General features: G+C 45.3%; 1 protein-coding gene across 1 annotated transcript; it reads left to right on the top strand.

Annotated features, from left to right (window-relative positions):
• LOC109225812 (peroxidase 64-like) lies at window positions 1,507-3,348 on the top strand. The gene is made up of 4 exons (XM_019390595.1): window positions 1,507-1,877; window positions 2,016-2,204; window positions 2,554-2,716; window positions 2,801-3,348. Exons 1-4 carry the CDS (start codon window positions 1,674-1,676, stop codon window positions 3,193-3,195), a joined length of 951 nt encoding a protein of 316 aa, XP_019246140.1. The 5' UTR covers window positions 1,507-1,673; the 3' UTR covers window positions 3,196-3,348.

Below are 15,024 nucleotides of genomic sequence, written 5' to 3'. Positions count from 1 at the left end.
CTGTGTACACTGTGAATGGACCTGGTTCATGCTTGAGTTCCTTTGTCAATCTTTAAAACCAACTTCACTTGGGCCAAGTAGTGATAGACAAATTTATCTTAGAAGGAGACTAATTTTGTGACATTCATACTTTAACCAGTCAACATCCATAAGTGCACACACATAAAAAAATAAAAAAAAGCGTTCATTACTCAGATGATCACTCAACTATCCAAAATTATGGACTAAAGTTACTTTTTTTTTTTATTTATAAAAAGAAAGCCGCTCAACTATTTTTATTACGCATAAATAATCACTCAACAGGATTATCAAACTTTCCGATGGAAAAACGTGACGTGACAGTTCATATGGAATTCTTTAACAAAATCAGAGCAACTAAATCTTGCTCAGTTAAGATGAAGGGGAGGAATTCTTCACCCTCCCATTGGAAAGAGCAAAAGTTCGTCCCTGTTTATAACTAAATCATGGGGAGCCCAAGGTAATTTCCTAGACAAATTGAATTGTTCTATCATCATGATACTAATCGGATATGCCGTAAACACTCGAGAGAGATCTCATGAGGTAAATTTAAGACAAAAAACTTAAGGAGACAAGCAGTAAAAAGTTATTCTCCTTGTCACCTTTTTGACAATTTGGTGTTGATAAGAGGGAGGTGGTGGAGCAATCATCAATTAGCTAAGCAGCTGTATCAAATTATAATTATGCGTTATGATTGCAAACAGACAAACAGGTACTAATGCTTAGATTTGGAAAGCCATGCGTGAAGTCTATACTTGGCTATCACACAATGGCGATGAACGGAATCAGGAAATTTCAATTTGGGGAATTTTTTTTTAATGGCTTAAATTTTTCTATACGTTACTTCTCTCCGCGTATTTAAGATTTACATTCCGTTGAGGAAAATTTTATCATACAAACTTCCATTATATTGTCATGAACCAACAAGAGAACTCAATAACAGAAAAGCTTAAAAATTTTTATGGACCAAATATGCCTTCAAAGTATATGCGTGGGACCAAATATGCGCAACCATATGAGGCCTTTAAAATAAAGGAATATTTGGAGCAAATATTGTACAGCAGGAGCATATTTGTGCCAAAGTATTAACGACGAACAAATCTGCTCAATTCCGCATAGTTTAGGGTATATTTGGTCCTTTTCCGTAAGTTAAATTGTGACAATATACCAATATTTTATTTGCCCAAAATTGAATGAGCCACTCGACTAAGACCTACCTCAATGACAGATGCTTTGCCGACGCTGAGAACCAGACTGTTCTAGCTAACCAAAATGCGACCTGGATATTGCAAGTCATAATTACATGCATAATAACTATTGCTTAATAAATTCCAAATGTTAAGCACCATAGATATCCCATGTCAGCTCAAATCAGTACCGTTTTCAAAGTTTAATTAGGCATAAAGCTGAAAAGAGAAAAAGTAACAATAAAAGTCTTCTATATAGCAGGAAATGCTTAGAAAACACTCCACTATCTATTACAAACATGCATGCCACCAAAATTTACTATTCGATCTAATCATTTCATATAGACAATTAATCCAATAATAAGTACAGACCTTTGGACCTCTCCCTATAAACAAGCTTTGGAATCGTTTCTTGCTTAGACATAAGCTATAATAGTATTACAATTCCTAGCAGGCTTTAAAGAACCAATGGCACATTTTGTTCCATTGTTGAGCACATTACTTATTTTCTGCATTTACTCTCAAGGCAATGCACTTAGTTCAAATTACTATGCAAAAACATGCCCTCAAGCTGAAGACACAGTAATGCAGATTGTTAAGAAGGAATCAAAGAAAGACAAAACGGTGCCTGCAACCCTTCTGAGGATGCATTTCCATGATTGTTTCCTACGGGTATACATCTACGTAACATTTAATTTCTTCTGTGTTTATTTTCCTGTGGAGTAGCTAAACTTTTTTGGAGTATATATTTCCCCTGTTATTGCTACGCCAAATAAGTTAACTTACTTCCTCTATTCTATCGTCTTGAAGGGCTGTGATGCTTCTATTTTGTTGAGCTCCAAGGGGAAAAACACCGCAGAAAAGGATGCCCCTCCTAATGGTTCTATGCACGGATTCTACGTCATTGACGGCGCAAAGAGAGCGGTTGAAGCTATATGTCCTGGCGTTGTCTCTTGCGCTGATATTTTAGCGTTTGCTGCAAGAGATGCAGTCGTGTTAGTAAGTATCCCCTGCTAGGAAGAAAGACATAAAAAAGCATGTAAATAGTTTCTGTAAGCCGTGGGAGCAGCTGCTAATGCTTGCATTAGGGTAAGCTGTCTACACATCACATCCCTTGGGGTGTCACCTTTCTCCTGATCGTGCGTGAACACGGATGCCTTGTACAGTGGACTGACTTTTTAACATATGAGTATAGTAAATAAGTGCTGCTAAAACTTAGTCAAGATGGCCTAAAAGTGTAGATATATATGGACTATGGTATACATGTTAACTTAACTCGAAATTCCATTAAAAATTGTACTCCTAAAGTAGAAAATCCGAAATAAGGACTATTTTGTTGATGTTTCAGTCAGGTGGGCCTTACTGGGAGGTGCCAAAAGGAAGAAAAGATGGGAGAATATCCAGGGCAAGTGAAACAACACTGCTGCCCAAACCTACATTCAACATTTCTCAACTCCAACAAAGCTTCCATCAGAGAGGTTTATCAACCGATGATTTGGTGGCTCTTTTAGGTCAACATATATAACATTGCTCCAAAATTTTCTCCAATTAATTTCTTAAATGGTCATCTAATGGCTATATATTCTCTTTGGCAGGTGCGCACACTTTAGGATTTTCCCATTGCTCATCCTTTATTAGCCGAATATACAACTTCAATGCCACACATGACATCGATCCTACACTACGTCGATCGTTTGCAGCAAGCTTGAAGAGCATATGTCCACTCAAAAACAGGGCTAAGAATGCAGGAATAAGCAACGATCCTTCTCCAACAACATTTGATAATACTCATTACAGGATAATTCTCCAAAAGAAGAGCTTGTTCTCTTCAGATCATGCTTTGCTCACTACACCAAAAACAAAGAACCTAGTTTATAAGTTTGCTACCTCAAAAGCAGCTTTTCATAAGGCTTTTGCTAATTCCATGATTAAGATGAGTAGCCTTACAGGTGGTCAAGAAGTTAGAAAAGATTGCAGGGTAGTAAACTGATTGCTCCATTGTTAATTAATTCTACTTAGCAGTTTGATATCTGTATAATTGTAATGAGATGATCCAGGAATATGGGTGGTCTATCACTTCCTATATTGTCTTAGTTTTATTTTATTGATTATAGTACTAGAAAAACTTATCACTTGCTTCAAATGTTATTATTGTTGCGAAGAATAAATAGAAGGGTGTGGACAAAATAAATAAGCTGATAATGTTATTCGAGTGTCATAAAGAACACATCACCAAGAATAACATTCTAATTTAAAAGAAAAACCAGTGAATCTCGAACACCCCATTGTCAAATGCAGTGAATAGGCATGCAAAGAGAGAAGAGATCGTGTGAGAAGGAAGAGAGAAATGGAGATTTGCAGAAGCTTTTCGTTATAACAACCAACTTATACAAATGAGTGTTGTATTTCTTTTATACTCCTCTAACCGACTAACTCTACCCCAATTCTAACTAACTACTAACTCTAGTTACATATGCTAAACTATGATTAAGTTAGTACATCCTTTACAGCCCCCCCTCCCATCAAGCTAGGAGGTATGAAGATATTCTTCATTCCTAGCTTGGAGATTGTATGGGGTCGAATTCTGCCCACTATGGTAGCAACGACCCACGACTAAGCAATAGCCGAAGTAGAGGGGACGACCTAAGAATGTCAGAGCGAAAGCGTGTCCTTAGGTCTCGTCGTCTCCTCTAAAGCACGTGACCTATCCCTGTATTATTTTATTATTTTTGAGGGGGTTCTCTTGTTATATAAAGGAGAACCCCAATGTTGTAAAGGGGAGATCTTTTCAATAATAAGCTATCTTTTCTTTCTATTTCTCTCTCTCTCTCAACAAGCTTTCTCTTACTCTCTCTCGAATATCCAAGTTGTTGAAACAATCACAAGCATAATACATATTTCTAGGTCTAATTATATTCGATTACGATGTACCTTTGATTCATTTTGATTGTTTTCGCTTACAAAGTAATTAGTATCTTTTGAGCCAAATAATTTGGCGCCGTCTGTGGGGATTTAGGCAATCGAAATCATAGTTTGCACCTAGAACATCAAAAATAAACCACCTTCCTTCACACCCTACTGAAATCGAAAAATGGCGGAAAATGAAGCAAGATTGAAAGCAATAGCAGGCGTCACAACCAACCTCATAGGCCCCCTCAATGAGGCCGGCAGAGAAAACATCTTGAGCACAACACCTGGTAGCACTCAAGAGGGAGAAATCTCACCCTCCCCATCTGAAGATCTGACGATCATGCAAGAAAATGGGGCTTCCACGTCTGTAGTCAAAGAAACACCACCCCCGGTGGTCAAGAAGCTACTGGAAGAATGGCTGACGAACACCCTAGGCAGCTTGCTCGAAAAATCGCCCCAAAGCAACATTAAGAACCCGTTGACGATAGACATCGCTACCACCAGTGAACACGATACTGTACGTATAAACAACAACCACACCAATGGCCAGACCAGCGATGGCACACTTGCAGCCATCCTTAAAAAATGGAGGAAATGGAGAATGAAAACAAGGCACTTCGGGATCAGATGAAAGAGCATCAGGAAAGAGTAGAAAAAATTCCCGGCGCTCCTAAGTTACTACCAAAGCGCGACGTGGGAAGATTCGTCGAACAGCCATACAGCGAAGAAGCTGCACCTCACCCGATCCCAAAAACCTTCAAGATACCACCCTACTTAAGGATATATGACGGGACGACGGACCCCGAAGACCACCTGATCCACTATGTGACCGCTGTGAAGGGTAACGATCTGTCAAAGGAACAAGTACCATCTGTACTGCTGAAAAAGTTCGGAGAAACGTTGACAGGGGAGGCGCTAACATGGTACTCACAGCTGCCAGCCAGAACGATATCAACATTCGAAGAAATGGCGGATAAGTTCGCCACCGCCCATGCAGGAGCTAAGAAAGCAGAGGCCAGGGTCAACGATATCTTCGTCGTCCGACAAACCGCAGGTGAGGGACTCAGGGACTTCCTGGCCAGATTCAACAGAGTAAGGATGAGCCTACCAAACGTATCGGAAGGCATGGCGGTCGCAGCTTTCCAAAACGAGTTGAGCAGAGATGGTTCGAGAGCAACCAAAAAGCTACTAAGCCGAATCATGAAGTATCCTCCCACCACATGGGAGGAGATCCACAACGCCTACTATGCTGAGGTACGAGCAGACGAGGATGACCTCAACGGACCAACCCAGTGGCTCACGACAATACAGTCAGAAGCAAGGAGGGATCGACGCAGCGAGGGCCGGCGGGAACAATCCTCGCTCTTCAACAAAGAAAGGCAACAACCTTACGTCAGATCCTCGCATCCACCACCACCTAGACACACAGAAGCACTGCAGCGACATGTCGCCCCACTCCGTAATGAAAGAGGTATGCCCCATTTATTATCCGCCCATAACTTTTGCGTGTCTCCCTCAGAAATAGTGTACGTACTGGAGAAGCTGGGCACCAAGGTACAATGGCCGCAGAAGATGAAATCAGACCCCGCCATGAGGAAGTCAAATGTCCTATGCGAGTCCCACCAAGAACGAGGGCACAAAACCGAAGATTGCATAGGGCTACGGCAGGAGGTGGTCAGAATGCTGAACCAAGGATACTTGAGGGAGCTGCTCAGCGATAAGGGAAAGATCAACTTCGCACGAGGGCGGGATCAACCTCAAGGGCCGCCAAAGCCGCCTTCGCCGGCACGCACCATCAACATGATCGTCGGAGGAGGCGACGATTCAGCAATCAACCATGTAAAGTTCACCATTTCGCATAAACTGAAGCGAACAATCGCCCACGAACGGTATGATGACTTCGAAGAGAGTATAACCTTCAATAAGTCAGATGCCGACGGTTTGTCTTTTCCTTATTATGATGCTTTGGTCATAACTTTACGTATTGCTGACACTGATGTTAAGAGAATCATGCTTGATGACGGAAGCGGCGCCTGTATTATCCATCCAAGGGTCCTCGCGCAAATGAGGCTCGAAGATAGGATAATACCGCGTTGCATAACACTGACAGGTTTTAACAATGCAGTGGAACGAACCTCCGGGGAGGTATCATTGCCGATTTTAGCAAGAGGAGTTACGCTGGAAACCACTTTCCACGTCATGAACCAAGAAACAGCCTACAACGCCATCATAGGACGCCCGTGGATACACGCCATGCGAGCAGTCCCCTCAAGCTTCTACCAAGTGATCAAGTTCCCCCACCCCTTGGGGAATATTTAGCATTCGGGGCGAGCCGCGCACCGTGCAAGAGTGCTACCGAATCGCTCAAGACTACTCACACACCAAGCAGTTGAAAGGAGCAAGTGAGGAAGCATAGCAATCAGCCGTGTCGGGGACTAAGGTCGACCCGACAACGGAAGCCATCAAAGATCCGGACATCGTAGAAGCCTGCAAAGCAACGGTCGAGAATCTCAACCCAGTACAACTGGACAACACCGACCACTCAAAAAAAGCCTACATCGGACACAGCCTCTACGACCCAAGTAAGTACCATGAATTTTTAACTAACCACGCAGATCTATTTGCTTTTTCTCATTCAGATATGCCGGGGATACCAAGAGACATTGCCACCCACAAACTGAACGTCGACCCACTATATCCACCCGTGCGGCAAGTTAGAAGAAAGTTCAACGCCGCAATAAATGAGGACGTCAGCGAAGAGGTAGATAAACTACTAGCCAACAGGTCCATAAGGGAATCAAAATATCCCCAATGGGTCGCCAATGTCGTCATGGTCAAAAAGAAAAACGGGAAGTGGAGGATGTGCGTAGATTTCACAGACCTTAACAAGGCATGCCCGAAGGAGTCGTTCCCGTTACCTCACATCGACCAGTTGATCGACGCCACAGCAGGACATGAGCTGCTAAGCTTCTTAGATGCCTACTCTGGCTACAACCAGATCATGATGGCCGAGGAGGACCAAGAAAAGACAACTTTCATCACCCACCAGGGAACGTATTGCTACAAGGTGATGCCCTTCGGACTAAAAAATGCAGGGGCGACGTATCAGAGGCTAGTTACCAGAATGTTCAAGGAACAGCTGGGCAAGACCATGGAGGTCTACATCGACGATATACTGGTAAAGTCGGCAAACAAAGAAGACCACCTCGACAATCTAAAATAAGCCTTTGAGATACTACGACAGTATGGGATGAAATTAAACCCAGAAAAATGTGCCTTTGGTGTAGCATCAGGGAAGTTCTTGGGTTTCCTCGTATCAAAACGAGGTATCGAAGTCAATACTGACCAGATCAAGGCGATAGACGCAATACCTGAGACCTTGCACAACAAAAAATAGGTACAAAAGCTGACAGGGCGAATAGCAGTCCTATCCAGGTTCATCTCGCGATCCTCCGACAGGTGCCATAAATTTTTTAACGTATTGAGAAAAGACCACGGACTACAATGGAACAAGGAATGCGCCGAGGCTTTAAAAAAATTGAAAGAATACATGTCTTCGCCGCCATTGCTAGTTAAAGCGAACCCTGGCGAGCCCTTGCTAGTATACCTGGCAGTATCCGAAGTCGCCGTCAGCGCAGTCCTGGCCCGTGAAAACAAAGGTACGCAGTCTCCTATTTACTATATCAGCAAAACCCTAGTGGACGCCGAAATACGGTATCCACACCTCGAGAAACTGGCTCTGGCACTGGTCGTAGCTTTACGAAAGCTTAGACCCTACTTTCAGTGTCATCCTATAAAAGTTATAACGACCTTCCCCCTGAGAAGCATCCTACACAAGCCCGAGTTATCGGGAAGGCTCGCCAGATGGGCCATAGAGCTCGGCGAGCACGACATATCCTATCACCCGAGAAACGCCATCAAGTCGCAAGTACTTGCAGATTTTGTCGCCGATTTCAGTACAGAGATTCTGCCAGAAGAGGAACTAAAGGCCATTCGTGCCACTCCTAGTACCGACCTCTGGACCCTCTACACTGACGGCGCTTCCAACGCCTTGGGATCGGGACTGGGACTCGTGCTCGAGGTCCCCACGGGCGAAATAATTCATCAGTCCATACGATGCCCCGAGATGACTAACAACGAGGCCGAGTACGAGGCTGTGATTGCAGGTATGAAGTTGGCCATCAAATACGGAGCTCGACGACTCATCCTCCATTGCGATTCTCAACTCGTGGTAAACCAGGTCACCGGGACTTACCAGATCAAGGAACAGAGACTGCAGAAATATCAATCAGAAATTCACAAGTTGATGCCCGAGTTCGACGAATGCCGCCTGGAACAAATCCCGAGGGCGCAGAACGTCGAAGCAGACGGCCTAGCCAAATTGGCTGCAGCCACCAAAAACATCAACAAGGGAAATATAGTCACCCTCCTCCATTCAGCCATAGACTACACTGAGGTACTCTCTTTAAATCTAACTTGGGTCTGGCGCAACCAGTTTATCTCCTATCTACAGGATGGGACACTCCCGCTCGACAAAAAAGCAGCCAAAAAGCTCCGCGTACAACACGCCCGATACTGCCTAATAAATCACGATCTGTATAAAAGAACGTTTAGCGGACCCCTCGCTAAGTGCTTGGGGCCACACCAAACAAGACAAGTACTCGAAGAGGTACACGAGGGCCACTGTGGCGCACATACCGGCAATCGCGCTCTCGTCCGTTGCATCATCCGAGCCGGGTACTACTGGCCCACAATGAAAAAGGAGGCAGCGGAGTACGTTCGTAGGTGCGAGCAGTGCCAAAAGTATGCCCCCATGATACATCAACCGGGAGAGCCCCTACACTCAGTAACATCACCTTGGCCCTTCATCAAATGGGGGATGGACATAATCGGTCCCCTGCCAGCAGGACGAGGAAAGGTACGATTTCTGTTAGTTTTGACTGACTATTTCTCCAAGTGGGTAGAAGCAGGTGCGTACGCCCAAATACGCGAACAAGAAGTCATCGCCTTCATATGGAAAAACATCATATGCCGCTTCGGCATCCCCAAAGAAATCTGCGATACGGCCGGCAAAAAGATAACGGAGTTCTTTGACAAATGGCACATCAAACGGATACTCTCCACGTCATATCACCCCGCCGCCAACGGCCAAGCAAAATCCTCCAACAAAACTATATTGAACATACTGAAGAAGAAACTCGAAGAAGCCAAAGGGCTCTGGCCCGAATTACTACCAGAGGTACTGTGGGCATACCGGACAACGCCCAAATCCAGCACAGGAGAAACACCGTACTCACTGGTCTACGGAACCGACGCGGTTATACCAGTCGAAATCGGAGAACCAAGCCTGAGATATTCACATACCAGCGGAGCAGACAACGACATGGGTAGGCTTCAAGACCTCGACGAGGCAGAAGAACGAAGGGATATGGCCCACATAAGAATGACGGCTCAAAAGCAACAGGTCGAAAGGTATTACAACAGAAAAGCTAAAATATGACCGCTCAAAGTAGGCGACTACGTCCTCAAAGCCAAAACTTCGGCGTCAAAAGACCCAAGCGAAGGGAAACTGGGCACCAATTGGAGCGGGCCATATAAAATCACAGCAGATGCAGGCAAAGGAGCATTCCAGTTGGAAACAATGGAGGGAAAAATACTCCAAAACAACTGGAACGTCGCCCACCTCAAGTACTTCCATTTTTAAGGGGCGTCTCCCGAGTCGTACTCTTTTTCCCTTACCTGAGTTTTGTCCCAATTGGGTTTTCTCGGGGAGGTTTTTAACGAGGCGGCGAAGGGGACACCCAGGGGCGTATGGAGACAGGTTTATCATACCGGCCAGTCGACGCGTTCTCCAGGCCGATATAATAAAGGGACTAGCCTAGTTGAGTCTCCATTATGTAAGCGGCTAAGGCCACCAACTCCATTATGTAAGCGGCTAAGGCCACCAACTCCATTATGTAAGCGGCTAAGGCCACCAACTCCATTATGTAAGCGGCTAAGGCCACCCTCTCCATTATGTAAGCGGCTAAGGCCACCAACTCCATTATGTAAGCGGCTAAGGCCACCAACTCCATCCTATGGGCCAAAGGCCATCGTCAATGATCGTCGACCCCACTCGACGACGACGGATAACACTTCAACGACAATTGAAGTTACATCCTATGGGCCAAAGGCCGTCGCCAACGATCGTCGACCCCACTCGACGACGACGGATAACACTTCAACGACAGTTGAAGTTACATCGTATGGGCCAAAGGCCGTCGCCAACGATCGTCGACCCTACTCGACGACGATCAACGACCCCACTCGACGACGACGGATAACACTTCAACGACAGTTGAAGTTACATCCTATGGGCCAAAGGCCATCGCCAATGATCGTCAACCTCGCTCGACGATGACGGATAACACTTCAACGACAGTTGAAGTTACATCCTATGGGCCAAAGGCCATCGCCAATGATCGTCGACCCCACTCGACGACGACGGATAACGCTTCAACAACAGTTGAAGTTACATCCTATGGGCCAAAGGCCATCGCCAATAATCGTCGACCACGCTCGACGACGAATAACACTTCAGCGACAGTCGAAGTTACATCCTGCGAGCCAAAAGCCGTCACAACCGATGCGCCGGCCAAGCTCGATGGTGACAAAATATGTATAAACAAAGAACAACACAAAAGAATAGCAACAAAAGTATAATTCTTTCACTATGGCAAAAATTATATACATTTAGTCCCATGGAGGACTCCCATTACATTCCAAAAAGAAAAAAGGCAAAACCTATACAAATCTTAAGGAGCCTCGCCAGATTTACCATCGCCATCCGCTTGCTCTCCTTCTCGACTATTGCCACCGAGATGGTAAGTCTCATTAAACCATGGGTCGAACTCAAGCCGGTTGACGTCCTCCGAAGTGTAGCCCTCTCGGTCAGGAGGGTCGGAGTTGTACCCACAAGCTACACGAGCGGCACGAGCCTCGCGCCACTGCTCCTGAACTTCCTCCTCGGAGGCACGTCCCGCAACAAGAAGTTTTTTATACACGTCCAATTTGGCCTCCGCATATATCCATATCTCGTGCGCATCTTGGGTCGCGTCCCTGGGACGTGGCGGGGCAGTACGCCTGAGGACATCGATCTCAGCCGCCTTAGCTTCGAGCTCGGCTGTCAAAGCCGCCACCATACGGTGAAGATCGGCTACCTCCGCCGCCACTGCACGGATGAGCTCCAACTCCTCCTCCCTCAGTTTTAGGAGTGATTCCAGCTCGCTATTACGAGCCGCAGCCTTCACCAACTCCTCATCCATTTTCTCCAGCTCCACCGCCCTGCTGCTCAATTGTGCCTCCCTCTGTTCGAGGCCTTCCCGGAACACCTGGAATTGTGGGTCTTGCCGGAAAAGATCCGCCGCAGCTTGATGCTTGGAGCTATACCGTTTATACCTCTTCACCATCTTATCAAAAACGATCGTTCTCTTCTCCTCACGGCGCCTCCCCTCCACTTCTAAAACCAGGGTCTAAAGAAGAATATATATACATGCATGTAAGTTAGTACGCATTAAAATCAACTTCACGACACACGGAAGAACAGAGAAGTTACCTGTAACGCCATACCAACGACCCTCCGTGACAGCTCCGCATCGCTGACAACGCTCAACATCTCGCGCTCAGGGTCAGCACACAGTAGGGACATCTCCAGTGCAGCCCGCTCGCTGTGTTGTAATAAGTTGTAAGCCCCTGGAATCACGATGCGGCGGCCAGATCCGTCTGTTGTCATCTCCACGCGTGCAGAGTTTTCTACCATCTCATCCACATTCCCATGGGCGGCCTCAGCATGTGGTCCCCCAGCATCGCCACCAACAAGGGGTGATGAGCTACCTTCGGCAACACGAGCCGAGCTGGTACCAACATTAGCACTTATCTGGTTTGCCGACCTCCCCGAACGGATGGCGTCGGCCATAATTGTTTGGCGAGGCGCGTCACCCTCTTCATCTCCAGTCGCCACCGCCTTACCCATCACGAGCCTCCTCCTTTTTCTCTCCTCAGGCTCCTCGCCCTCTGAAGGCTCGTCCGCAGGTTGCGGAGACAATGTCGGCGGCCTCGCCTCATTTGTAGCCACCTCCGCAGGAGCAGCCTCTTGTAAAGAGGCTACGGTCACCCCTTCCCTGACAGAAGCACAAAGTATTTCCTGCGTATTCTGACCAACATCTGATCAGGAGGAGGCGGATGCCGTCGCCCTCCTCTTAGGAGCACTTCGACCTGGCAATAAAAGTGATTTAGCTGACAAAGTTTGTGAAAGCGACTAATTAAAATCGAAGAAATACCTGAAGGGCTCGCGGGACCGTAACGTTCAATAATTCAGTCCACGTACGGGTCTCTTCCGCGAGAGGCAGCAAACCGGACATCCACTGCTTAATATCGGTTATGAACCGGGAGACGTGAGCTATTGCTGCAAAATAACAGAAAAGTCATAAGGATGGTATAATCGGAACCGCTAAAGTCACGTACGATAAACGACTCGACGGATAGTAATACTTACGTCTCGAATTCCACCTCTCAGGGAATCCGACGGGGTTAGACACCAGGTGCTCCGTCTTGATAAAAAAGTATCTACGCCAATAGCCCCACTTAGCCCGATCGTCGGTTTGCACAACCAACCCCTTCGAGCCACGATTCTTTAGATGCAGTATGGTGCCCCTCAGGTAGCTGGCGCTGAATAGCTGCAATAGGTGGTGGACGGAGACCTCCAGCCCGACTAGCTCCGCGTATGTAGACATTACCCTACATACCTTTAAGGTATACGGAGTGAGTTGGGCGGGACACATGTTGTAGTAACGGCAGAGTTCTTCCGCCAATGGAAAAATGGGGAGGCCGTAGCCGATCAAAAAGGGATATTCATAAAACTTACAGTATCCCGGTCTACGCGTGTCCGCTCCTGCTAAAACCATCTCCACGTGAGCGGGTATATCATACGACGCACGAAGAGTATCTAAATAAGTTTGTTTTAACTCAAATTTCTCCCAAGGTTGTTCGGAAGAATCCCGTTGAAAGTCCCTCCTAATAAGGAGTTGCTTCGGGAGCACGTTATCTACGGTAAGAGGGATGAGATCCTCCCCTTTCTCTCCCTTATTGCCGCCGTATGGAGGCGGGATGTCAGATGATTTATTATTACGAGCCCCCGGAGCGTTATCCCGGTTTAGGTTTTGTCATGGTTTTCGATTAAGGAGTGATGTACTACGCAACCACAAGTGTACTTTCAGGGAAGCGGTAATTTTTCGTAAAAAGGAAGCGTTTTCTTGAAATAGTTGGAAAACGTTTGCAGATGATCCAAAGTTAGATTAAGTTGAACCCTTTCCCTATTAATAGGGTTGGGTAGCATTGAAATCGAAGAGGCAAAACCCCAAACAGGCGCGGGAAACCAAGCATCAGAACACCTTTTGTACTTCCTCGGGAACACGCGTAATGATGATGCCTGCATATGGTGACATCATCTCAGGGAAGGGATTGCACGCCAATAGATCAACAAATTCAAATGATCGCCCCCCACGTCGTCGTCTCCAAACATGGTCAAAATTTTCCTAGTACAAGGATCATGGTTCCGTCTATCGGCGACGCACTTCGTTACGTCACCAACGAATGGAGGGACTATCTGTATGGGGTCAAATTCTGCCCACTATGGTAGCAACGACCTACGACTAAGCAATAGCCGAAGTAGAGGGGACGACCTAAGAATGTTAGAGCGAAAGCGTGCCCTTAGGTCTCGTCGTCTCCTCGAAAGCACGTGACCTATCCCTGTATTATTTTATTATTTTTGAGGGGGTTCTCTTGTTATATAAAGGAGAATCCCAATGTTGTAAAGGAGGGGGATCTTTCAATAATAAGCTATCTTTCATTCTATTTTCCTCCCTCTCTAAACAAGCTTTCCCTTACTCTCTCGAATATCCAAGTTGTTGAAACAATCACAAGCATAATACATATTTCTAGGTCTAATTATATTCGATTACGATTTACCTTTGATTCATTTTGATTGTTTTCGCTTACAAAGTAATTAGTATCTTTTGAGCAAAACACAAAGTAATTAGTATCTTTTGAGCAAAACAAATACAACAAAATAAACTTACTCCAATACTTTAAGACTAGTCTTAGAAAATGTACATAGTTATATCTCGGCAAGTTTTGAATTAGGGAGAATTTGTAGGCAATTAAAAATTTATTGAATTTAAATCCATAAGAAATTTGGATTTAATCTCAAATTAAATATATTTTTAAATTTAAATAAATATTATGGGCTAATATAATTGAATTAATTATATAAATTCAATATATACCGATTAAATAAATAAGTCTTAATCCATTGGGCTAGCCCACTTAACTATTGTGACGACCCGGCCGGTCGTCTTAAGAATTAACACCCCGATCCCCTATTTACCTCTTTCCCCGTGTTTATTTCTGCTATTTTGAATTGCCGGGATGTTTGATTTTGAGTTTCGGAGAGCTTTGGGACACTTAGTCCCTAAATGAGAGCTTAAGTGTTGGAAATTTGACTGTAGTCGGAACAGTATGAAGACGGCCTCGGAATGGAATTCCGATGGTTCCGTTAGCTCCATTGGGTGATTTCGGGCTTAGGAGCGTATTCGGATTGTGTTCTGGAGGCTCGTAGCTAATTTAGGCTTGAAATGCCGAAAAATGGATTTTTGAGGTTTCCGGTATAGTGATATTTTTTATCCGAGGGTCGGAATGGAACTTCGGAAGTTGGAGTAGCTCCGTAGTGTTGAATGTGATGTGTGTGCAAAATTTCAGGTCATTCGGACAAGGTTTGATAGACTTTTTGATCGAAAGCGTAAATTTTGAGTTCTTGAAGTTCTTAGGCTTGAATCCGATGTTAAATTGGTATTTCGATGTTGTTTTAGGTGTT

The sequence above is a fragment of the Nicotiana attenuata genome, chromosome 5 (assembly GCF_001879085.1).
Source record: "Nicotiana attenuata strain UT chromosome 5, NIATTr2, whole genome shotgun sequence".
Lineage (NCBI taxonomy): Eukaryota > Viridiplantae > Streptophyta > Magnoliopsida > Solanales > Solanaceae > Nicotiana > Nicotiana attenuata.
Note: the sequence above shows the minus strand (reverse complement) of the source record. Positions and strands in the feature narration are given on the sequence as shown.

Coding starts and splice junctions, on each gene's coding strand:
- LOC109225812 (XM_019390595.1), top strand. CDS start 1,674: ATGGCACATTTTGTTCCATTGTTGAGCACATTACTTATTTTCTGCATT. Junction 2,205..2,553: donor CAAGAGATGCAGTCGTGTTA/GTAAGTATCCCC, acceptor TTGATGTTTCAG/TCAGGTGGGCCTTACTGGGA. Junction 2,717..2,800: donor TGATTTGGTGGCTCTTTTAG/GTCAACATATAT, acceptor TCTCTTTGGCAG/GTGCGCACACTTTAGGATTT.